A 27,039-nucleotide genomic window follows, 5' to 3' on the forward strand; every position below is an offset into this window, starting at 1 on the left:
TTTCGGGCTCTCCACCGGAGCAGCTGTACTCACTAGGCTACTAGATAGGGTCTTCTCCGACATCAAATTCGAGTACTTATATCACTACTTAGATGATGTCGTCGTATTTTCAGAGACTTTTGAAGAACATCTAGATCATCTGCGAGAAGTTCTCGATCGCCTTCGTAAGGCTGGGTTAACTGTTAAGTTGTCCAAAGTTGCCTTTGCTAAGCCCTCTATGTCATTCCTAGGGCATATTGTGTCACCCGATGGGGTAGCAGTCGATCATTCTAGAACACAGGCCATCCGTGATTTTAAACCTCCCAAGGACATTAAAGGTATCGCCAGGTTCATTGGTATGGTGAATTTCTTCAGAAAGTTCATTCCTAACTTTGCTAATAGAGCGGCGCCCTTAAACCTTCTTCGTAGGAAAGGCATCAAATTTGAGTGGGGACCTTCTCAACAAGCCGCTTTTGAAGATCTGAAATTAGCTCTCTGTAATGCCCCTGTCCTTGCTATGCCGGATTTCTCAAAGAAATTCATCGTCCAAACGGACGCGTCATCGTCAGCTGTAGCTGCAGTCCTTCTTCAAGAGACTGAACTAGGGAGGCGACCCATCGCCTATGCATCTAGGACTCTATCGGCTCAAGAAGCCAAGTATTCCATCTATGAGCTCGAAGGGTTGGCAGTCTTATTTGCCTTAGAAAAGTTCCGTCTCTATCTGGAACATGTCAAATTCGACCTGGAAACAGATAATCAAGCATTAAGCTGGGTCTTAGGTAGGCCGCGTCGTACTGGTCGTATAGCCCGCTGGGCTATTCGTATTTCCGCCTTCCAGTTTGATGTTAGACATATCAGAGGTACCGAAAATGTTGTTGCTGATGGACTCAGCCGTATGTTTCATAACGACGTCGAGACCCACGAACCGGTCGACAGTTCATCACCTCCCGAGTCCATACTATCTGGTGTTAATGCCATCTTAACAGATGCTCCCATGCTTTTTAGGGATATTGAGAAATACCAACGTGAAGATCCGACGCTGGCTCCGATAATGGAAACCCTTTCTTCTGGGGAACATGTTGTCCCTTATGTTCTGAGGAATGGTGTTCTATGTTGCCCATCGAGGCATGATAGGATGATGAAAGTTGTCGTTCTAGCTGTTCTTGTACCTATGATCTTCAAGTATTATCATGAGACCCCATTAGGAGGGCATCTTGGAATCTTTAAAACCCGTGAAAAGATTCGTGAAATGTTCATCTGGAAAGGTATGGACGGTGAAATCCGTGAACTAGTAAAGGCTTGTAAATCCTGTTTGATTAGTAAACCCACCATGTCCACCAAGGTAGGCCTCTTGTCTTCGCATCAAGCATCGCGCCCCATGGAACGCCTGTATATTGATTATGTAGGACCCTTCCCCCAGTCGAAGGGAAATGCCAACAAATTCATCTTTGTATGTGTAGATGGTTTTACCAGATTTTCCTGGTTATTTCCGACTAAGCTGGCTACCGCTCAGTCTACCATTACTTGCTTAAATTCTATTTTTGCTTCTTTTGGTCCGTGCCAATATATTGTATCTGATAATGCTAAGGCTTTTACATCTAATTTATTTCGAAAATTCTGTTTTGACTTGTCCATCTCTCATGTAACTACTTCGGCTTATTACCCTCAACCATCTCTGGCTGAACGGGTTAACCGTAATCTCAGGTCCGCACTGATTGCCTATCATCATGAAGATCATTCCAGGTGGGACACGTCCCTGCATTGGATAGCTTTTGCTTTGAATTCGGCGGTTCATGAATCTCACAAGTTTACTCCAGCTTCTTTGATGTTCAAGTTTGTTCCCAACTCGCCGCTCTCTAACCTCTGGTCTCTGAATGACATTCTACCCGAGACAATAGATCCGGATAACATTAAAGATCTTTGGAAGAAGGCTAAAGCTAATCTTAAGGTGTCTCATGAAAAGGTTAGGGAAAAGTATGATCGTGGACGGAGACCCACCACTTTGAAGGTAGGTGACCAGGTGATGGTCAAGAATTTTGTTCCCGCGGGCAAGCTTGCCCCCAGATTTCATGGGCCTTGTATCATTCTCGATTTTCTTACGCCGGTTACGTTGTTATTAAGCAATCCAGCCACCGAGAGGATATTTAGGGTTCACCTGTCACAGGTGAAACCAGTGTAAATTTTGTGTCAACTTGCTTCATATAATTTGATAGGAATATGAAGGTTATATTTTTTTTTTGAGTTCAACTTTTAAGGCTTTCTGCCCCTTCTATAATATTTTGGTCTTATATGTAATCCTCTTGTAAAACCTTCCCCGATCCGTTAAACTGCCATTCTGTCCTTGCCTCGGCCATTACCACGCTCCCGTCTCCTGCTTCAATACACACTGTGGCTTAATTTGAGTAAATGCCATGGATATCTGCACGCCGCTGACCCCTCAACCTCCTCACCAAGCCTGTGCCCTCAAAGAAACATGATGGTCCAACACAATTCTGCCGCCGAGTTTTTATGTTTCAGTGCCCCCGCAGCCGCGCAGCGCCGTGCAGCAACTGGGGAGGGGGATGGGCCCCCTCCTCTCCAGCGAGGACGACATGTGCACGGCGAGCCGGAGCTCTCCTCCCGGCCAAGGCTGATGTGCGGCGCACAACCTGCTACTGGCCCGCAGCCTGTATATGTTCACCGCGGGCGCGGCGTACTTCAACACCTCTGCTCCCCTCATAGTGCGGGCGAGCGGTATCTCAGGGTACTTGAGGGGTCCGAGCGGCCTCCTTTGGACGCAAGCTGCAACGGCCGGTCTGGCCATCCAACTTAGCCTACATCAACTACATGGACAGTCACTATAAGAGATGACTACACTTGGGAATCCAACAACAAATTTGGTGGACATTGCAAAATTTTTCTTCACCTTTTAAAAGATTATCTTCAGAAATTCGCCTTCTACAAACATAAAAACCTTACGTTACCAATTACAACAAAAATTTTGGAACTGAATTAAGAATTTCTCAAATACTTCTGCAATTTATTTTAATATCAACATCAAAACTTGGACTTTGTTTTCAAACTATTTCATGTGTCACCCCTGGTGGAACTTTTGGGGGGGGGAGGTCTGTACCGGGTGGTACACCTCCACGCCGCTAATTTAAAATGTGCGCCTTTTGAAACTCCTCTGCTGGAGGAACTCTGAACTTTATCTACGCTATTAATTCTCTACCTTCTCAGAAGATGTCACCACGTGGAAAATTTTGAGTTTTAGAACTGTGTCACTTTTGATGTGTTTTTGTTTCGCTTGAAGTAAGAAGTGTGAACCTTCTCTTCTAGAGGACTCTACTGAAGATCAACAATAGTGCAACCTAGTGAGGAGTCAAAGAACTATTTTTTTGGAGAAAATTTAATTTCAAGAGTTTGTTCTTTGTTAAATTTCTTTCTGTCATTGTTTAAGTTGGCAATATTTACCCCTTTCTTCCCCTTGTTATGAATGTAACCAATCCCGAATTTCTTTAATTAATTTCTGACCAATCAGGGGTATCTTCCCCCAACTTGAATCTGTTGCGGGGTCCTATCCAATAAAAACGTTGTGGGCGGGTGTTTTCATTCCCCTAACGCCTAGAACCTTCCACGAGAGGTTATAAACTGCTGATTTTTGGGTCTCCGAGCCACTTTTGTTCCATCTTTCAGTGTGTTAAGTACATAGCAGGGGGCGGGAAGCGCCTCTTTCTTCGGCAGCGGTCAACAACAAGGTAATGGCCGATTAATAACTTCTTTCCTTGCTAGCTCAGCAGTTTAACTTTCGGGGCGGGTTCTAAGCGTTCAACCATGTAACCTTTTCCTAAAATGTAAAAACAACTGGTATCTATTCTATTTTCAAACGACATATCGGGATAGAGAGTGCTTAACCCTCTCGAGCTCCCACTCACATCGTCTTGAGGTGAACTTATTTTTCTCAACCAATTCTTCCGTAATATAATGTAAATTGCTATTAAGTCACCTCTGTAGTATGGGATTAGCCCTTGTATTAACGGCCTAGTGCCAAGTAGGTCTTAAGCAAGTGTATTAGGAGCGCAAGTTCGCCTCCTCTCAAATTGTATTTTAGAGGTCATTTAATTAACCTTCTTTTCATTTAATAGACCTCAGTAGATTGGGTATTTTACCCCTGTGTATATGTCCTTTGAGGACGGCTTAAAGGTGGAGTTCGGAGTGGCCTATGATAGGCTTGTATTTTAGGGGAAAGTTGCCCTTTTTGAAAATTGTGTTTCTGCCTCAAGGAGGCTTTTGGATGTAATTGGAAGCAGATGTTTCTGGCATGTTTGGGGGTTTTCGGCCCCTTTGTTGAATGGTGTTCATTGTAAGGTTGGGCTCATTGCTCAAGAATTATGTTTCTGACTTTTGAAGCCCCAAATGGGGTACCTATGTAAATGTATTTGTAAATCGTGTTTCGGCTACTAAGTACCTGTTCTATTTGTTGTTACCTAATTTTGAAAAGAAAATATAACCTTGTTAGATTTTAAAATTAATTTCACTTCAGTAGCTTGAGACCCGTTCACCACCCCCGCACCTTCTTTCACGCATAACTACCACCCAAAAACACGGTAACATAAATAACTATGTGTTTTGAAAGGAAAATGCAACCATTATTAAAGTTTAACATCAAAATCCTGTGGAAAAGGAAAACAAGGAAAACAATCACAGCATAAAAGATGATCTGCTGCTTCAGTGCTTCACTGATCCTCTTAAGTGAATAAAATAATAATGCATACCCAAAGAACGAATCTGCATAATATCCAACAGCTAAGATGACAAGAGGAAAAATAACAGGTCCATAAGTAGTCAATACAACCAACAATAGAATCATGACAGTGCTGTACTGGAAGCTCACTCACAGCAATCAATGAATGTAATCTTCCTCAGGTCAGCTCACAGCATACAATTAGGCTACAGGGGTGATGATATACCAAGCAAGTTGGCCATGTGGTTAGGGGTGCGCAGCCGTGAGCTTTCATCCGGGAGATAGTGGGTTTGAACCCTACTATAGGCAGCCCTGAAGATGGTTTTCCGTCGTTTCCTATTTTCACACCAGGCAAATGCTGGCTGGGGCTGTATCTTAATTAAGGCCATGGCCACTTCTTTCCCATTCCTAGGCCTTTCCTATCCCATCATTGTCATAAGACCTATCTGTGTCTGTGCAACGTAAAGCAAATAGAAAAAACAAAAAGGCTGATGAATAGACTTCAATTCATATGAAGTATCCACTGTAATGACTCATCTCCACGCTGACATAGTAACCTCTCATATATGAGGTTTTTTTCTTTGCTAGTGGTTTAATGTTGCACTAACACATTGAAGATTTTATGACATAAGTATGAGAAAGGACTAGGATTGGGAAGGTAGCGACTGTAGCCTTAATTAAGGGACATCTGCAGCATTTGCCTGGTGAAAAAGTGTGAAACCACGGAAAACTATCTTCAGGGCTGCCAACAGTGGGATTTGAACCCACCATCTCCCAAATGCAAGCTCATAGCTATGGGATCCTAACCACACGGCCAACTCGCTCGGTCATATATGACTTTATGCTTGGTAGGCAGACACTGTTTCTGAAGATAGATGTGTGTGTGTGAGAGAGAGAGACAGATAGACAGACACACGCGTGCACACACACACGCACGCACACATGCACACATGCACACACACACAGTAAATATGAATTGGTAAGAACTGGGGTATCTTTGGTGCATGCATATTATAGATGATTCTCACTCCCACAATCGAACTGGACGCAACAAAGTATTTTCATGCTGATAAACATTCTTCGCTATCCATATAATTTAATGGTAATTTTATTATTCTCAACTAATCCACAACTAGAGGCACCTGTTTGTGGTGAACATTTTTACCTAATTTCATCATTTAAACAACGTTATTTCAGTATATTATTTGCTATTTTTATTTTATTTTGTCAGTAATTTAGTTGAATTTTATTTGAATTTTTCAGCAATATCAGAGAAAGCAAAAAGGAGTTGATAGCATATTTGCTGTAAAACATCATATTTTATGTTTACGTGTGTACAAGAAACATGATAGTTGAGCTTCTGCTGAAAACACATATTACATATATAAAAGCATGGATGTGCGGAAAAATTTTATTGAGCCACTTTAACAACTAGGACCTCGCCTACGTACATAATTTGTTCATCAGTCTGTAAAAGACAGAGATAACATAAGTTTCATATAACTGGGAGTCAGAGCTGTTCTCTTGTCAGACATTATAATGTGTTGAAAATGACCTCTCACTGCCAACACTCCTGACTGGGATTCACTGTAGCTTCAACAAAATGCTCATATTCTGATGTTATTAACACATACTTCCTTGCTCTACATAAACTGCCAACTAGATCCCTAAACACTGTGTATGTTTCAAGATATTCTGATGTTGAAGTTCTCGTAGGATGGGAATTTGCATTATGAGATGAGAGACTTCATCATTTATTAAATCATCTTTCGTAATGTTTTTGGAGCGAAGATTGATTCCGTATAATTTTGTCAATTATTTCACGGTTTTGCAAATGGAGTAAAATTTGTAACATTTTGCAAAAAAAAATTGCAATTTCACACTTTGCAAAAAACAGGTGCCTCTATCCATAACTATTTATGATCCGTAGCATAATTCAGTGTTCATAGACAATTCATATAATCCCATGTCCATTTACTCATATAACATTACAACCAATAACTTACTCCATTATATATTATATGAATCAAAGACTCTGTATTCAACCTTATCATCACGTGCATACATATTCCCAATATCTAATTATAGCTACTGCATACTACCACTTTAACACTGGCATTAATATTTGAAGATGTACATCCTAACTTCCAAATATTCTGTTCAACATTATTTTACGTCTGCCATAGTTACATAGTGAAGTCATATCTTTATTTTCTCTCTAGTTGATCCCTAATCTTGGCCTACTCTAAAATTCGCATGTGATGCAGATAATATGACCATCCTAATGCAAGGCTTTAATCCATAATTGTAATATAAAATTTCAACTGGCTGTAACATATTTGTTGAGATTGAGTTTATTTCAGTTGAAATTCAATACACCGCATTCAATATCCTCATATTACAAAGTATGTTTTTTAAGTAAGGACCATTTTTTAAATAATTCCGTAGTCCGGCGTTCTTTGCGAACAAGCGGGCATCAGTTGCAGCTGTGTAGCTAATCTGTATGCTGAACTGTGCATCTTTAAAATGTTCAAGATTATTGAATCACCCGCCAGGTATGAAATACAATCTGTAACGCACTTTTTGAGTGGAAGAAACATGTTGGCTGCAGACATTCATCGTCAGCTTTGTGAGGTGTATTGTGATAATGCAGTGAGTGAAGGTAATGTGTGAAAATGGGTGAGAGAGTTCAAAAATGGCTGTAAAAGTGTTCATGACGAATGCTCAGGTCGGCCATCTGTGATCACTGAAGATTTGATGAATGCAGTTGACACAAACTTTTATGAGGACAGAAGTTTCACGATAACCACTTTCTCAAGGGTTTTCCTAAAGTGTCTAGGTCTGTACTGTATAAAATTGTCTGAAAACCTAAACTTCAGGAAATTGTGCTCTCGATGGGTACCCAAACTCCTCACAGAAGACTATAAATGAAAAAGATTGGCCAGTCCCCTCACCCTTTTGATTCGCTATGCCCAGGAAGGTGATGAAATGTTGAGCTGAATCATTACATGGTTACCTCATTTCACTCCTGAATTCAAGTAACAGTCAATGGAATTGCAACACTCAAACTCTCCTGACAAGGTTAAATCCAAACAAATGCTGTCACAATGCAAGATCATAGCAACCGTGTTCTGGGACCAAATTACTACGTGTGGTTCAGAACAAAAGACACAGCATGAATTTTGCTCCTTCCAGACTTGGAAACTGATTGACTTTTTCAGGTGGGAAATTTTGGATCACCCTCCATATAGCCCCGGCTCTGAGTGATTTCCACTTTTTTTTTTTGGCAGCTAAAATGTCATCTTGGCGGGAAGCGCTTCAACGATAATGAAGAAGTGAAAATGGCCATGAACTCTTGGCTGTCAGAGCAGGCGGCAGGCTTCTAGTTTTAAGGTATGACAAGCGCCTAAATAAACAAGGCAACTATGTAGAAAAATAAAAAACGTATATAAAACCTAAAAATAAATGTGGTTTTAAAATATAATGTTCGAAGCTGTGAAGAACAATACGGTTTTATCACACTATTTGCAATTGAGCCATATACAGTGACCACAAATCCACTACTTATGCTGAATGCTGAAATGATGTGAGTGTTACTGTATATGTAATGCATTAAGTGATGGGTTAGGTACTAGGTTGGAAATAAAGTAATTATAGGACGTACCAAAGTCCGTAATAACTAGGGCTCGGATGTTGAAGACCTATCAATTGTATGTAAAAAAACATTATAAAACAATAAATTAGATTGTACAAGATCCACGTTTTCAATACAAGGTGTGTTGTTGGTTAAAATTACAACCACATTTATTTATGGTACCGGTTTGAACATCCATGGATGTCATCATCAGCCAATTAGGGTCATTATACAGAGATACATGTTAAAGTTAAAACACACTACCAATGCCACACAAAGCACCCAAATCTATAAATTTTAGGAGTGTCAAAGACTTAGAACTAGTTTTTCTGTGAGGCTTCTCAGCTTCAGTTTTTAATTGTGACTAACAAGTTGTCAAACTTGTACAAATTATATATTCAAACCCGGACATTTAGCATAAATATTCTTTGTATAACTTGTTATAGACAGTTTTAATTATGAGGGTCAATTTTATGTGTTTTAATTTTAATATGTATCTTTGTATAATTACCCTAATTGGCTGATGATGATGTCCATGGATGTTGAAACTGGTACCAGAAATAAATGAGGTAATTTTAACCAACAACACATCTTGTGTTGAAAAGGTGGATCTTATACAGTCTAATTTATTGTTTTGTAATCTCTATTCAATATGGGCCAAACATGACATTCTTGACTTTAAATTTAAAAAACATATAAAAAGACCTAAAATATAAAAAAAAAAAGACCTAAAATTGGCAAAAAGGACGTTTAAATACAATCCAAATTAATTCATAATTAATGTATTTTTAATTAAATATTTAATGAAGGAATGTAATGTTTAAAAATGCAAAATATATTTTCTTCTTGTTTAGTTGTCTGTGGTCTAGCCTGTGTACTTCTGGGCTTTCATTGAGAATCTCGCTGATCATGGTGACTGCTGCAAATTTGGTTTTGTAAAAGGCAAAGCCTGTTTTCAGTAATTCGACTGGGTCTGGAATGGAATTAATAAAGACCCCACCTAGCGGCGAGGATAGGAATTGCGTTAGCTGCCGAAGCTAGGTAAAGGTGACCAGGCGAGTTGACCATGTGGTTAGGGGCGCGCAGCTGTGAGCTTGCATCCGGTAGAACCCCACTGTCGGCAGCCCTGAAGATGGTTTTCCGTGATTTCCCATTTTCACACCAATCAAATGCTGGGTCTGTACCTTATTTGAGGCCATGGCTGCTTCCTTCCCACTCCTAGGCCTTTCCTATCCCATTATCGCTACAAGGTGTGTGACAAGAAACAAATTGTAATAATAATAAATAGGGGAAAAGGTGAAGCAAATACTTTTGCCAGAGGGGGAAGGCAAGTTACTCCTTGTGCCTGCACGTCATTTGGCAGTTGAAAGCTTAGTGATCCAGGGTTAAGACAGACCATATTATGTTAAATTAAATTTATTATGTTGTTTTTAACTAAAATATTGTATTTTTCTTACTCTATGATGAATGTTACTTTGGCTTGATTGTTTGTTGTACAGGGAGGATAACCCAGGAATTTTCACAGCCGAGCTCCCTTTTTTCGATTATCAGATAAAGAGAAATTTTGTTGGAGTTTGTTCCACTGCTAGTTATCAATCAGCTTATGAACGTAAGTCAGAGATCAATGGAATCTACATGAAGCATTTGAAGAAGTTTTTAACTGAAATGATACCAATCACAGAGATTTTGGAGAAAACTCAAAAGAGTACGTATATCAACCCTTTCTTCATTTATCCTTTCCTCAGTGTATATCGCATTTTACCAGTGAATACTTACTAATTTAACTGCTATAAATATGTAATTTATGGGTATGCAGGTATTTTAGGCTGTTAATATATTTCTCCAAACTGAAAATCATCATCATCATCATCATCATCATCATCATCATCATCATCTTCATCTTCTTCTTCTTCTTCTTCTTCTTCTTCTTCTTCGTGTACCATTATGCTATCCCTAAAGTAGGAATGTTAAGGAGATTGGAATAAATACAATGGCCGACGGTGACATCAAACAGAATAAATAGGCATACAATGTCATAGAAATCCAGATTAGCATAATAGCACAATACATAGAATCGTGTTGGCTGTGTAAAAGACAAAGAAATGGGATCTGGATTATTGAAACAAGACATCAGTAGAAAAAAAATTAATGATTCTTTTATCAGCAATCCGAGTATTCAGATGCAATTGAGCCAAGAAGATAAAAATATACTACAGAACTGCAGAAAAGAAAAAGAAATACTGACCTAGAAACGTATAAAGGATTGTAACCTGCCAAATTAGTGATATCCGCTCATAAACAAGAAAAGAGAATACGCAATTTCACGAAAAGTGCAACTTAAAATTGGGAGAAGAGTAGAGCATTATATTATGCCTATACAATTGTTCCGCACGGAGAAGAATTACATATTAGCTATAAAGTAGCCCATATAAGGAGAGTATATCTATGTTGCCATTGATGCTTTCATGGACCTTACTTATAGACATGATACTGTATAGGCTTTTGGGCTTATGCCGTGTCAAGAAAATAAGGTGAAATTCTTTACGTTTTGCAGAGCACGTAAAGAAACGTAAAGAATTTCACCTTATTTTCTTGACATGGCATAAGCCCAAAAGCCTATACAGTATCATGTGTAGAGAGTAAATCTACATCGACATCATTAAATCACGGAACTAGTTGAGGAAATAATTATTTGAAGGAAATTAGAGACCAAAGCAAACTGTACAGGGGCTAACATTTAATCAGTTGAAAGATTGCTAGAGAAAACTTCATCACCATGTATTATCTGACACAATTCATCTGTCATTATTACATGAATGAGCTTGACGTCATGGAGAAATTTTAACAAGATGAGGGAAACGGACTACTCAGAGCTGCCTGATCCAACCTAAGATGATCAGCCGAGATCCCAGATGACAACAGCCATACTGCTGCTAGCTGCAAGATTCGCGGGCAGTAGTCAAGCAGACCAGACCATCCCAAAAAGGCGGATGGATTGAGATAAGTTATTTTAAAATATGTATGTAGTTTGATCAAATATAATGATACGTTGTTTGCATATGATAAATAATCATTGTGCCTGATGTAATCATCGAAATCAACTTCTGTGATACATCAAGCTCTCGCAATTAACTTATGTGCCAATCCATGTATATTGAAGTGAGAAGTGACCGTAGTATAAATGAATCTGAGTCTTACCAATAGTCATAGTCAAGATTAATATAAATGTCAGTGAAAGAATATCGTAGATGTTATACGCTGTATTTTTAGTAAGAGTGTTTATGGAAGAGCAACGTTGTTAGACAAGGTAAAAGCTATAAGAATATAAGAAGAAATGGATCCTATATTTATTATAAGAGAAAATAGAAGCAAGTAATTCATTGAGGGAAGGTATTCCTGTAATGAAGTGTGGATATTGAGAAGAGATGTGATATGAAATGCAGCAGTGATAAGGTGGAAAAGTTGATTGAAGAGAAATATGGAGTATGAAGCACATGGAGATATATACATGAACAAAGAAATGGAATATGTTAGGTAGTAATTAATACAAAATAGGATCATATTTTCCTAATGAGTGTATAAAAATGTTATTGTCTTTGAGAATAGGTATACTGCCATAGTTTCAACATACTGAAGCCGAGATAAGAATTAAGATGTTGGAGTATAGTCACCTGATAACCTCACTAGTATGAACAAAGGATATAATATTAGGCTATGATATTGGTTAATCACCATATATTGAGCTACAGTCTTCAGAATGAACCAAGTCAGGTTTGAAAGCTATGAAATAATTCATGTTAGTGGCACACAAGAGAGTAAGTGATGAAGTAATATGTCTTCGGATATTGAGAGCTTTAATACATTTTAATGGCACACGGGTATTAAATGAGCTAGATGTGACACATTTGATCTTGCTAAGGTAATATATGTATTGAATGTGTGAATCTTAGACATGATATTGAAATTAGGTATAGTAGATTAAGAACAGCGAATTTGAGCTGCATGTTACAAGAAACTTATTGAATATTCCGATGGTTGAATAGTCAACAAACGCAAGATGAAATTCAGATTTAAAAAAGAAGAGGATAAATGAAATTCAGATTAAAAAGAGAAGATACTTAAAATTTAGGTCATTTGTAAAGGACTAATTTAATTATGTGATTGATACTGGAAAATTAAAAATTATAATTCAGTGTAATTATGGTAGGAAATACTTCTAAGATAGAGGATGTATGTTAAAGAGTAGGTTGTGTTTAAAGATACTCATTTGTGAAATGTATAAAGAGCCTAATTCAATTAGCCATGATTGAGAGATGACAGTGAGCAAAATTATGTTATTGTATTATAAAAGATCAGCTGTTCAGCAGCATATTCAATTTAGTAATCATTATGGAAACCTTATCATTATTTTTCTCTTCGGATTTTCTGTTAATTTCTTACTATTTTACTTGTCAATAAATAATGCTAGTTTAGGAAAACTTACTTGAGAACTTATTTATGAATATCATGCTAGAATAAGGTATATTAGTTAAGTTTTTCATCAGTTGAAATGTCACTGCTGATGAGTCAGATGGAGGCGTCCATCATGGAGCTAAAAGGAATTAATGACGCACCAGGTTGAAAATGAGTAACCATGTATTGATGCATCTAAGTCTTCTTTGGATCCCACATTAAAAATAAACTGAAAATTCAAGAACCCCTGAGAAGCTGGTTGGGAAATTCTTTTACATTGACCGACTTGGGCACAGGAAGGGCGTATTAGGATGCCATCTCCCTAGGACGGTTTATGATCCAGTAAGTTATGATTACTTGTGAAACAGCGGCTGGAAAGATTTCAGTAGAAGTTTCTCCATACCAGTGGGGCAAATCTTCAAGCCAGGAAATTCTCCATACCCCCTACAGATCACAGTCCTTCAATTTTCCCCTCGGTGATAAGAAGTTCATATTGTTCACCTCTCATCATATATCCGATATATCTGAGCCTTTTCTCCTTGATGGTTGTTAGAAGTTTCTTTTTCCTATTTGACAAGTTAGGGCTTCCTCATTGGGCTTCCTTTCTGCCCAGGATATTTGAAGCATTCTTCTGTACATTTCAAAAGCTTCAATCTGCCTCTCCAGCAAAGGGCTGAGTGTCCAGCCTTTGAAACCCAGGACAGGAAAAACATAGCATCGCAACATCTGAACTCGGAGCTGAAGGCTGTATATAGCAGTCACCTTTCTTAAAATTATTCGGATTGAAACATGCTGATGACACATTTGTTATTTGGACTCATAGTGAACATGAATTATCCATATTCCAGGATCACTTGAACAGCATACATCCAAACATTAAATTTCCTATGTAGACTGAACGTGGAGGATGTTTGCCATTCTTGGATGTTTTGGTTTCTAGGAAATCAGTTGGAACTTTAGGTCATTTGGTTTACCAAAAACCCACCCATACTAAAAGATATCTTCATGGGTCCTCTTATTACTATCCTTGCCAAAAGCATGCTGTACTTAACACCCTTATCAGCCGAGCAAGGGAGGTTTGTGAGGAGGATAAATTAAACTGTGAACTTGAGTTCCTAACCAAAACATTCCTGAGCAATGGGAACTCAAGGAAACAGATTGACAAAGCGCTACACCCTAAGCCAAAAACCAGATTGTCCTGTGATTCTCATTTGAGTCTGGCTTTCTTGCCATACATACAATCTGTCATGGATAGGATTGGCAATATTCTCAGAAGGCACAATATCAAGGCCATTTTTAAGCCTAATATCATCATAGCCAATTGCTTGCGATATGTTAAAGATCCTATTGGTTTAAACTATGCTTGAGTATATATGATAACTAGCTTTTGTGGTTCAGTTTATGTTGGCCAAATATGTAGGAAGGTAGCAGCAAGGGTTAAGGAACATCGCAGGCACTTATGTCTTTGCCAGCCAGAGAAGTCTGCTGTGACAGAACGTGCCATATATAATGACCATCAAATCAGGGTTTTTTGCAACTTCTGTTATTTGTAAAGAGAATCATTCTTATACCTAGAATCATTCATGAGGCGATAGTAATTGCTAAACACCCGAATAAGTTTAACAAAGGTGATGGCTATATACTGAGTAGATCATGGCTACCATCCATAGTTAACTCATCAACATCTTTCTCCATGCCTCTGGAGGCCCTGGAAGGAACTACATTTCTAACAGGGTCTCTCTGCCGTGAGTCTAGTTACTATGGAACTGAGCTTGATAGCTGCAGTCGCTTAAGCGCGGCCAGTATCCAGTATTCGGGAGATAGTAGGTTCGAACCCCACTGTCGGCAGCCCTGAAAATGGTTTTCCGTGGTTTTCCATTTTCACACCAGGCAAATGCTGGGGCTGTACCTTAATTAAGGCCACGGCCGCTTCCTTCCCACTCCTAGCCCTTTCCTGTCCCATCGTCGCCGTAAGACCTATCTGTGTCGGTGCGACGTAAAACAACTAGCAAAAAAAAAAAAAAAAAAAAAAAAAAGTTACTATGGAGTGACAGTTGCCAATAAAATATTTATTGTTGCTCTGAAGGCGATCCTGGTTGCTGGTTCGAAATGCATCAGCATATTACAAGTATTACACGACCTAATATCCCCAAAATTCAGTATCATAATGTCATTTAGTGGTCATGCATGTCTACATCTTAAGATTAATAAGATTAGCAAGGAATGTTAGTAAGGTTCCCTCTGATTGGACAATAGCAGTAATTACACCTATATATTAGCAAGGGAACAGGAAGGATTAAAACTAGTGAGATATTTCATTGATCAGTATACCAGGCAAGGTGTTCACTGGCAGTTTGGACAGGAGGGTGCAATCAGTGGTTGAGAGCAACTTGGATGTGGTTTCATACCAAGATCAGATTTTCAGTATGTGCCAGGTAATTGAAAAATGCTATGAGAGGAGTAGGAGCAGACATGAACTCTGACCACAATTTGCTGGTCATGCAATGCCATCTGTTGTTGAAGAAAGGAAAGAATGCCAGGAGATGGGATCTAGACAAATTGAAAGAAAGGAGTGTGAGGGATTGTTTCAAGGAACATGTTGCACAAGGACTAAATGAAAAGGCTGAAGGAAACACAATAGAGGAAGAGTGGATAGTCATGAAAAATGAAGTCAGTAGGGCTGCTGAAGAAATGTTAGGAAGGAAGAAAAGATCAACTAAGAACCAGTGGATAACTCAGGAGTTACTAGACATGATTGATGAATGACAAAAATGCAAGAATGCTAGAAATGAAGAGGGAAGAAAAGAATACAGGCGATTAAAGAATGAAGTGGATAGAAAGTGCAAACAGCATGGCAAGGTTATTCCATTTAGTGTGTAAGATGTATGAGACAGGAGAAGTGCCATCCAATTTTCGTTAGAATGTTGTTATACCGATTCCCATGAAAGCTGGTGCTGACAAGTGTGAAAACTACCGCACCATTACCATAGTTTAGTATCTCATACCTGAAAAATTATAACACGTATTATTTACATAAGAATGGAAAGACAAGTTGAAGCTGAGTTGGGAGAAGATCAATTTGGCTTCAGAATAAATGTAGGAACACGTGAAGCAATCCTGACTTTATGTCTGATCTTAGAGGATCGAATTAAGAAGGACAAGCCCATGTACATGGCATTCGTAGATCTAGAAAAGGCATTCGATAATGTTGATTAGATCAAGCTATTTAAGATTCTGAAGGTGATTGGGATCAGATACCGGGAACGAAGAATGATCTACAATCTGTATAAAAACCAGTCTGCAGTGATAAGAATCAAGGGCTTTGAAAAAGTAGCAGCAATCCAGAAAGGAGTGAGGCAAGGCTGCAGTTTGTCACCGCCCCCCCCCCCCCCCCCTCCTTTTCATTGTTTACATAGAATAGGCAGTAAAAGAAATGAAGGAGGAATTTGGAAAGGGAATCATAATTCAAGGAGAGGAAATTAAAACCTTGAGATTTGCTGATGATATTGTTATTTTATCTGTGACAGCAGAAGATCTCTCGAGAAATTGGTGAATGGTATGGACGAAGTCTTGGGTAAGGAGTACAAGATGAACATAAATAAGTCCAAAACAAAAGTAATGGAGTGCAGTCGAATGAGGGCAGGTGATGCAGGAAATATTAGATTAGGAAATGAAGTCTTAAAGGAAGTAGATGAATATTGTTTCTTGGGTAGTAAAATAACTAACAATGGCAGAAGTAAGGAGGACATAAGATGCAGGCTAGCACAAGCGAGGAAGGCCTTTCTTAAGATAATAAATTTGCTCACTTCAGACATTGATATAGGAATCAGAAAGATATTTCTGAAGACTTTCATCTGGAGAGTGGCATTGTATGGAAGTGAAACATGGATGATAACTGGTTCAGAAAGAAAGAGATTAGAAGCTTTTGAAATGTGGTGTTACAGAAGAATGCTGAAGGTGAGATGGATAGATTGAATCCCAAATGAAGAGATACTGAATTGAGTTGGTGAGAGGAGATCGATTTGGCTAAATTTGACGAGAAGAAGAGATAGAATGATAGGACACATCTTAAGACACCCAGGACTTGTTCACTTGGTTTTTGAAGGAAGTGTAGGCGGAGGAAAGGTAGGGGTAGACCAAGGTATGAATATGACAAGCAGATTAGAGCAGATGTAAGATGCAATAGTTACGTAGAAATGAAAAGGTTAGCACAGGATAGGGTGGTGTGGAGAGCTGCATCAAACCAGTCTATGGACTGATGACTCAAACACACAACACATAACATGAGAGGAGTAGACAGTTTTAATTATGTTTTGTAGATCTGTAGAAGGCATATGACAGAGTACTGAGGGAAGACATGTTTGCTGTACCACAGGACTATGAGATTAAAGGTAGATTATTAAAAGCAATCAAAGGTATTTATGTTAACAATTGGGCAGCATTGAGAATTGATGGTTCTTGCAGGGGTTAGACAAGACTGTACATAAACTTTTGCCTTGGTTGTTCATAGTTTACATGGATCATCTACTGAAATGTATAAAGTGGCAGTGAGGGATTCAGTTAGGTGGAAATGTAGTGAACAGTTAGGCTTCTGTGGTTGACTTGGTCTTGATGGCTGATTGTGCTGAAAGCCTGCAGTCTAATATCTAATATACAATGAGTATGATATGAAAATTAGCCTTTCCAAGACTAGATTCAGTAGGTAAGAAAACTAAGAGAATTAAATATCAGGTTGGGAATACAAAGCTGGAAAAAGGGTAGATAATTTCAACTATTTAGGATTTAGGATATGTATTCTCCAAGGATGATAGTAAAGTGGGATTGAATCAAGGTGTAGCAAACCGAATGCAGTGAATTCACAGCTGCAATCTATATTATTCTGTAAGAAGGAAGACTGCTTCTGGACGAAACTATCTTTACACCGGTCTCTTTTCAGACCAACTCTGCTTTCCGGGAGTAAAAGCTGGGTATCTTATTCATAAGCTAGAAGTAACAGACATGAAAGTAGCAAGAATGATCTCTATTAGAAACAGGTGGGAACAATGGTAGGAGGGTAGTTGGAATGAGGAGATAAAGGCTAAGTTAGAAATTAACTTGATTGATGAAAATGTATTCACAAACCGGCTTGTTAGGCGGATGGAGGGGGATAGGTTACCTAGGAGAATAATGGACTCAGTCATGGAGGGTAAGTAGAGGGAGACCAAGACGACGATGGTTAGACTCAATTTCTAATGATTGAAAGATAAGAGGTATATAACTAAACAAGGCTACACACCTAGTTATAAATAGAAAATTGTAGCAGAGTTTAGAAAAATCATAGGGGCTTGTAGACTGAATGCTGAAAGGCATAACAGCCTATAATGAGGATATATGTATATGTATGGAAAGACCATTAACTATCTTGTCAGTGGAATATCATATATTATCTTGAAATCTTTTTATTTTCTTTAACTGCATTTACTATGCTACCAGTAATATAAAATTATTTCTTTCATAATAGGTGCAACAGATCTTAAAGTGCCATACGGTATATTGGATCTAGTATCTGTACGAATGAAAATGTAGGAAGTGTGGAAGGAATAGCTAACTATCCTACTCACAAAGCTATAGATACTTAACAGAAAAATGGAATATTATTTGCTTTTTCTCACAACAAAATACAATCAAAGGAAACCTATCCTGTGTAACTTAGAGTATGTAATCAACCATGCACCAACAGAACTACTCATGGTAAAAAAGACACTAATCTTGATTACTTCCAACAAACACCAAACACAAATTATTTATTCCATTAACTGCATCACCCACACACCAAATGTTTTCGTTATGCTAAGTAATAACTCCTTTATCCCTATGAGAAGACAGAGCACCTTCAACAGCCAGCTGTTTGCTAGCACGTCCAACCCTGAAAATAGTCATTTGAAATCACTCTTCTTCCCTTGTCACTGTCTTCTTCCTGTTCTACATGTATATCATTGAGAGTGTTAGTTATGCTGCACTTCTTGATATATTTAACAAAAATATCATCACTCACTCTAGACCACACCTGTTTTGTACCTGCAGACTCACCAGCTGAATTTTATCTAATAATAAATTATTTAATTGTATGGTGGGGGAAGAGGCCATGAAGCTTGCTTTCATGCCAGACCATACTGTATTCAACCATTATACCATTTAAAAAATTAAGAATGTTGTATATAAATCAATATACACTATCATATCATTAATTTATATGCTAAAATCATCTTATTCTGAATCTTATTATAAAAACTTCATATCAGGCCATTTTAAAGCACTCTTTGGTGTGGATTCATGTTTTTCTGCCATCATCTGTTTGCTCCATTCCTCTCTAATATACTCTATAATGGGTTTGTTTATTGAGACATTAAAAGGTTGCAATTGCAGGCTCTATATTTTCGTGCCTTAGTTTCTCTTTTACAGAATCTTAAGGATGACTACTAACCTGGTCTAGCATAAGCAGTGAGTGAACTCTTCTTCAACAAGTGCCTTTCTTTCTCTTCCACACACTGTTTATCCATAATTTCATGCATCTTGTCATGCATCCAATAGAGTTGTCTAGTATACTTTCTCTTATTACTGACGCTGCCGTCGCCACCACTACCACCACCTCAAATTTTTAAAATTAGTTTTGAGTACATTATAAGATGCACCTGAATCTGGGAGATCATTTTTGGGAAAAGATTGCAGCAGTATTTTTCTTCTTTTTATTTTTTGTTGTACCACTCACTAGCCATCTATTCCCCAGCTCCTACCTCCTCCTGGGTTTTTGCGCACATTGCAGCAAAGCTTGAAGAACCCCAAGTTGTAAGTTAATAACATGGAAGTTTGTTTATTGATTTCAAGGTTTATATAATGAAGACCCAGAGGTTGCAGAAAGACAAATACCCACCTATGAAAACAGTCTTGCAGACTCATATTATCTCACAAATCCTACTGCAGGTAAGTTACTGTCATTTACTGCATAGTTTTTAATGATTAACCCCTTAAGCGGGGAGCTCAGTACACACTGGCTCACTCCCAGGTGGGGAGCTATTTCCCTGATTGAAGAAAATACTTAATTACTTGATTGAAAACAATCATAGACTAAAATGAACTATTGAAGAGCCCTAAGAGAAATATTTACTTGAATATAATGTATTTAATTGGGGAAAAATCCTAATATTTTTCAATACTTTGTGCAAAAACGTAATAAGTGCTTTCATACTGCAAAATCTAGGTTGCTTCTTCCTAATAGCAAAGCTCTGGTTTTCATTTATACAGTAACTTTTACCTGAATATTTTAGGCAGTTTACTAACAATCTCTGCCTGGAAATAAATGTTTCCATATTTGTAAATTGTTGATTTACAAAGTTTACATGCACTTGAATGATTTACATTGGAATAAATTATGATACGCATGAAATTTTCTGTTATGTTGTTTAGCGCTTTTGAGGGATCAAGTTTATATAGCTTACGTACAATTCATAACTGACACACACGGATTATATTGCCCTACAATTCAGGTAATACAGTATTTACAGTATTTACAGTCTTCACAGTGTTATGTCTCTTACAGCTGTTCGTTATGATACACACGGAAGCAGATCATGTTATATAACCTATCTCAGCTTCGCATAATTTATATGATTCCATTCCGAAACGCGGTCATTTTCTTGGTGTGTAAACTTTCCACCTTAGCCACCCTTTTCATACCAAGAGGTTCTCATCAATTGGCACTTTGCTATCAGGGTTATATGCTTCCAAAAATTTTGCTAACAGGTCCACCCTGGCACATTTTGGGTTCAGCCGGGTATTTAAGATGGATACCCTTTCTGACTTTTTAAGGTACAGTCAAAGGTTCCACCTTTACAATACTTTTTTTTTTTTTAAATTAGTATTTAAGTGTCGGGACATGTGAGTAAAAATAGACAAGGCCACAAATACACACCTTTGACTGTTCCTTAAAAAGTATACTATTGACAATACGGGCTTTGCAGTGAAATTCCTTTTATGTAATATACCCTTTCTGACACTGTATGAATTTGCTGGTGAAAATTCCAACCCAAGATTGACCAGGACTCACACCTCGGTTGTCTGTAAATAAAACATCAGCAGATAAGCTACAGTGCTAACTATATCTCTGTCAACATTTCTATTATAAAATTAATAGATTTCAAACAGTATAATCTTATTTTAATTAACATAGCAAAATATGACAAGGACGATGATCTGTGAATACCATTTATTTTAATTATAGGTGCTGCCTCTGTGGATCAGTGGTAGAGTGTCGGCCAACGGATCCCAAGATAGCAGGTTCAAACCTGGCAGAGGTAGTCGGATTTTTGAAGGGTGGAGAAAAGTCCATTCGACACTCTATGTCGTACATGTCGGCATGTAAAAGATCTCTGGTGACACATTTGGTGTTTACCTGACAAAATTCATTACATCTCAGCCATAGACGCCCAAGAGAGTTTCGGTTTACTCGGTCTACCATCTATTGGGCCTAGAGTAAAACGGAACGTCGAAATTGACGAGCAGACAGCCAGATGGCGTCAAATTGAAATATCTGCACATGGTAGCTGAGGCCATGCGATTATTATTATTATTATTACGATTAATTTCACCTCATGTCATTTGTGTTTGTGTTTGCCAGGAATCAGCAGATATTGGCTCTTGATGTGTTCTGTTTGTATGTGCAGCAGCAGCAAGTTGACTAAGTACATGTGAGACATGGTTTAATCCAAACATGCCTACTGAGTAGTTATGTATAGACAAAAAAAGGTTCCACCTTATCAATACAATTTTATTACAATATCAATACAGAAATTAAACTAGTAAATCAAGATACTGAGTAGTTATTCAGTTTTTGAAGGCAGATTGTGTTAGTGGAGTTGAAATTTGTCATCGTATGGAGAAAGGGTATGACAGTAAGTGTCCGTTGGACAGTACAGTGGTCATATGATTGGATAAATTTTGTAAAGTACATAAACATACGAAGGACATGCCCAGAGAACATATCCTTAGCAATCACCATAGTTAAGTACCTTTCGCGTTGTATATGTTAGGTTATAACCAACAGCAGGTTCCTTTTTGACTTTCCTCCAGTGACCCTTATAGTGTATGGAACTGCACCACAGATCTACTTGGTGGGCTGTGTGTCATCTGCAAAAAGCTCTTTCTTGACCTTCGTCTCTTGGGTTGAGTTTCACATCCAAACTTGGGGTGATGAGGATCGTTTTCCTGCTTCTTCTCGCCCCAGGGGCTATTAACTATTGCTTCCACTTACTTGTGCCAGGCTCCTCACTTTCATATATCTTATCCACCCTCCCTTGGTCAAATCTTGTTCTTTTATAACTCTGACAGTATTAGAACATTCGAGACCTAGGAAGGCTTTCATTTTCATGCCCTTTGTGGCCCTTGTCTTTCTTTCATCCTTTGAAGTGTCGAACCTCTTCTGTCTCCCTTCGGATTAGTTTTGATAATATGATATAGTTGATTCCCATAGGGAACCTGAAATATTTGTCCTGAATGTGTAAATTTATAATACCAATATAAATGGTCCGTTATTGGACATTATAAATTTTCCAGCTAACTCATTCCTGGTTGCCAGCGTTTCGCCCCCGTGTGCTAAGTTGGGCTCATCAGTTGGTAAATAGCACACCCACCAAGACGCATGGCTAGTGCATACCGTGGAGGCCACTGCATAGGCTACTTGGAGCCACCAGCAGTGCCAGTGCAGTATGAGAGACTTTTTCTAGCCATGCGTCTTGGTGGGTGTGCTATTTACCAACTGATGAGCCCAACTTAGCACACTGGGGCGAAATGCTGGCAACCAGGAATGAGTTAGCTGGAAAATTTATAATGTCCGATAACAGAGCATTTATGTTGGTATTAGTTTTGATAGACGATGGTTGCCCAGTTGTACTTCCTCATAAAACAGTAATCACCACCACCACCACCACCACCACCACCTGCTTCTTCTTCTTCTTCTTTTTCTTCTCAACTTCTGCTGTTATTATTCATTTAATGTCAAGAGGTGCCCTACCTGGAGAAAACTTATGAAGTAAGGATTCTTAAGTTTTACGGGGAAAGAGAAAAATGCAGGTTGTAAGGGATCAGCAGTTACAAGTTTTATTATATTAATAATGTAATGATGACACTAAAGACTAGAGTGACTTTGAAAACAATTAATGATTGAATTTACACTTATTATGTTGAGCGCATGGCCTTGAGCAAAAAATAGCCACTGGCTGTGCGCATAAAAAAGTTAATATAAGTATGACTGTTGTCTTACAACACCTGGAAAAATTCTGAATATCTGAATGGTTACATTAATCTGAAGGCTGGTCGAAACCAGACCAATAATTAAAGCTAAATGACATGTATAAGTGATAAATATTAAAGTTATCAAGAGAATTACAAAGTTGAATGTACAAAGTTTCAATAGCAAAAGCTTACACAGTAAAGTTACAATTTGGATCAGAAAATCTTAAGTTTAATCTTGCAGCACTCAATTCTCCTCCAAGGAGTTAAAATTAAAAGTTCAAAGAAAATTGTAAAAGACCTTATTCCAGCAACTTCATTGTCTGGTAATGAGCTGCAATTAATAACTTTCATAGACAAACTAGCCAACATATAAAAGAAATATGTCCTTTCCAAGGATTAGACAACTGGTTAAAGTAGTCAATAAAATCTCAGTAGATTAGCACATATCTCGCTACGAAGAAAATCAAAGTCCAGGCTGGCAATCACTTCATATCTGAAGGAAAAAAACAAACGGAAGCTAAGCAAACAATGAGTGCAGCTGCGTTGATTGACGAGTCATGCTGTAGCACTCGACACATGAGCGAAAGGCGAGGTGATTGACCTCGAGCAGATTGTAGTGCAGGACATGTTGGCAAGGAGACAATTGCCAATGGGTGCGGCCAAGTATCTTGCCAAGACAAAGGTGCAGCACAGGAGCTGCCATAGAGTACTGGTGGCGATTCCGTTTAGACCCGGAGAGTGAGCGTAAAGCCTAGGCAAGGCAGGCCTTTTGTAATGCTGCAGAAGTTTCTAGATGCAGCAAAATATAGTGCTGAAAGACTAATGGTAAAAATTACTGCACAGAACATAGAAACCTTACAAAAAGAAATACAAATAGAAGAAAGAGGAGTCCAGAAAGAATATCAATAATTACAATAAATAAATATTACAACAAAGGTGCAAATGAATTACTAAAGATAGCCAATGAGAATGTAGAAAAGTGCAGAGGGATATATTCTCGGCACCAATTGAAAGTGAAGTTGCCGATGACCTAAACAGTCATGTCCAGGTGAATACGACCAATCATAAAACAGGAAATGATTGACGTAGGTTCAACCGAGATAGTGAAAGAGAAAGGCAAACCGCATCCATTAAACCTATGACATGAATGTACACCATGTGTAAATTTATATCTTATCAATAAAGGGCGGTCTAACTGAAGGCAGTTAAGGTAAGGGCAACATAATGAATTCAAACAAGTACTAAAGGTACCTAAAATACTGAAAATTACCAAAAATTTGTACATTCATGGGATGGATGAACCACTACCCATCAGATAGTAAAGTTTATTACAATAATTGAAATTAAGAGGGATCTTCCTGTTCAATACAAAGACATTTATTAAGGTGAATTAATCACATGCCGTTCACATGAGGTACTAGTTTCGGCATTTAATACTGAAGTGCAGTATCATCGTGTACCATAGTTTAGTTAATAATTCATCTATGCAGGTGTTACAGTGTGTTTTAAAGTTGTATTGTGTTTGCCTGATTTGAATCTTTGGCTGATGATGGCACAAGTTTAGTGTCAAAACTAGTACCTCATGTGAACGGCACATGATTAATTCACATTAATAAATGTTTTTGTATGAATAGGAGGACCCCTGTTAATTTCAATTATTGTAATTCCACTTCAGTACGGATCATGAAATTTTTAAATATCAGTAAAGTTTATTGACAGGGCGTTTGACCTCGATCAACCTGTTACAATAAGCCTTGTTTCATTCAGAGCAATATCAACTTGTCTTGTGTGAGTGGAGTTTCGTCATACTGATGCAGAGTATTCAGAAGCGGAGAAACACAATCCAAGAACAGATGTGCGAAGTATGCTTGGCTCTGCCCCCCCCACATAGTACTAGTAAGATTCCGAATTATGATGTTCTGCAGTCCAGTTTTACTCCCAGTTACTTCAGAATATTACAGAGGAACAGATGTAAGCTCACATGGTGGCATGATTGCTAAGGCGTCAAGTCTACATGGTCTGACACCGTGGTTACCCAGTTCAAGTTCTGTTGGTTGAAAAAATTTCACCATTAGAATGTTGGCCAGAAGGGTAGGAAATGTGGTGATACACAATTTCTAATTTCTACATTGCATGCCACAAGCCTGGATTCAATTCCAAACCTATCTGCAGTGTTCATATGAAGTGAAGTCATATCTCTTGATGCTGATTCATCCATTGGATGGGGATGTTAAACCTTGAGCAGGCCGTTTGGTATTGTTCAACAGGAATGGGCAATGTGCCGGCACCAGGTTTTACCCCCTCCCTTTCTACTATCATATACAGTATATCTTGTCATTCATTTCATCGCATTAACTGTTCTGGTGAGGTTGATGTCAGGAAGGGCATCCAGTTGTAAAATCTTGCTACAAAGATTTATCTCACTTCATACCCGAACCAGTAAAGAAACAGAACAAGGGTTGAACACACACAGTGGGATAGATGTTGACCTCACCAAGTTATGCTCAGCTTTGTCCATACATCTCTTTTCCTCAGGTGGAATGCACAGACTTGAGTTTTTTTCCAGTGTTAGGCTAGTGACAATTTTGCTACCTCCTCAAAGGTTTTGGCTGGAATAATAGTGGCTGTATCATCTGTTTAAATGAATGCCTTTGTATCAGATCTTATCAACTGCCATTTGTATAAATGTTATAGAACAACACTGCCTTGATGTTGGCCATTTTTCTGCGTTTTCCAATGGCTCCTCCTGTTGTCCAAGATGTCAAAGAACCATCAGTTTTGAAGTAAACACTAGATTAGCTGCATTAAGCAGTAATATTTTGTGATGGTGTATATTTTTCTAATCAACTTCCTATAATTGACTGTATCATATGTCGTAGTAGGTCAATAAATGCTACATCCATGATCTGTCCAGTTTCATAGCCATTTGTGATGTATTGTTTTATGTTGAGTATTTGGCCACAGTACAATCTTCCTGGATGAAAACCTGACTGTTCATTGATGATTGTTTGGTCAACAGAACCTGATATTCGACAGAGAATCATTCTCTCCAGTAATCTGAATAAAAAGGATAAGATGATTGATTTAGGTAGATAGATTTATTTAGAGAGATTTATTTATCATCACCCAATTGTAGATGATTCAGTAAAACAATATACACAACAAATACACCTTAAATGAATAAAACTAATTTCCAAAAATAATTACTAAGTTAAAACTAAACCTAAAGATATTTATATATATACTGTATATGCGCATTTACAACACTGTAAAGAAATAAAAATGAATCTCTGTGAATAATTGCCCTGATTAATTAAATCTAGAGACATTTACATACACTAATTTATATATTTTACAAAGAGAACCGACCTTACATTCTTGAGGTCATCAGGGCACATTAAAGTTTAGATGGGGGTGAGTGAAAAAGGCCCACTGATTCACCCATCTTATTCAGTGATATTAGTGCCCTCAGCATCTATGAGTTTGCTTGAGTCACAGTTCTCACTTTAGGCAGATGAAAAATATTTGTAGAAAAATGCTTTTGAAAGCTAGTTGTTACAGAGTGAAGGAAGGACTTTTTGTGAGTCCATGGATCAGGAACTGACACTGTGAATTTATTGTTGGCCTTCTGTTACCTGGATGTCTGTTTCGGTACTGAGTGAAGTCATTAGCATGCAAGAGTTTCTTGACTGTGGCAACTCAGTGTCCTTGGCTTTCAGCAAATTAGTGAACATTTTCTGAACCAGGTTTTAGCACTGAATATTTTAAGACCATTAACTGTTTTAAGAACAGATAAATTAAATGTACTAGGGCGTGATTGGAATTATTTCAAAGCAATAACTTTCTGGGAAACATAAAAGTTTCAAACTTCCTCGATATCAGTTATCTCATAGAATGTTACAGAAAATGGATTGTTGCTTGTCTTTGGATGTTTCCTTCATTCACACTCATATTTATCCTCTACCAGTATGGGTGTTGTCAGTGA

At 38.1% G+C, this 27,039-nt stretch overlaps 1 protein-coding gene across 1 annotated transcript in view; it reads left to right on the forward strand.

Annotated features, from left to right (window-relative positions):
• LOC136871661 (mucosa-associated lymphoid tissue lymphoma translocation protein 1) overlaps nt 1–27,039 on the forward strand; it is a 136,132-nt gene that overhangs the window by 83,984 nt on the left and 25,109 nt on the right. The window contains exons 9-10 of the mRNA XM_067145152.2: nt 9,836–10,041; nt 19,653–19,748. Of these exons, the coding sequence (XP_067001253.2) occupies nt 9,836–10,041; nt 19,653–19,748 (302 nt within the window). The remainder of the gene's footprint in view (nt 1–9,835; nt 10,042–19,652; nt 19,749–27,039) is intronic.

The sequence above is a fragment of the Anabrus simplex genome, chromosome 4, assembly GCF_040414725.1.
Source record: "Anabrus simplex isolate iqAnaSimp1 chromosome 4, ASM4041472v1, whole genome shotgun sequence".
In the NCBI taxonomy this organism is placed as follows: Eukaryota; Metazoa; Arthropoda; class Insecta; order Orthoptera; family Tettigoniidae; genus Anabrus; species Anabrus simplex.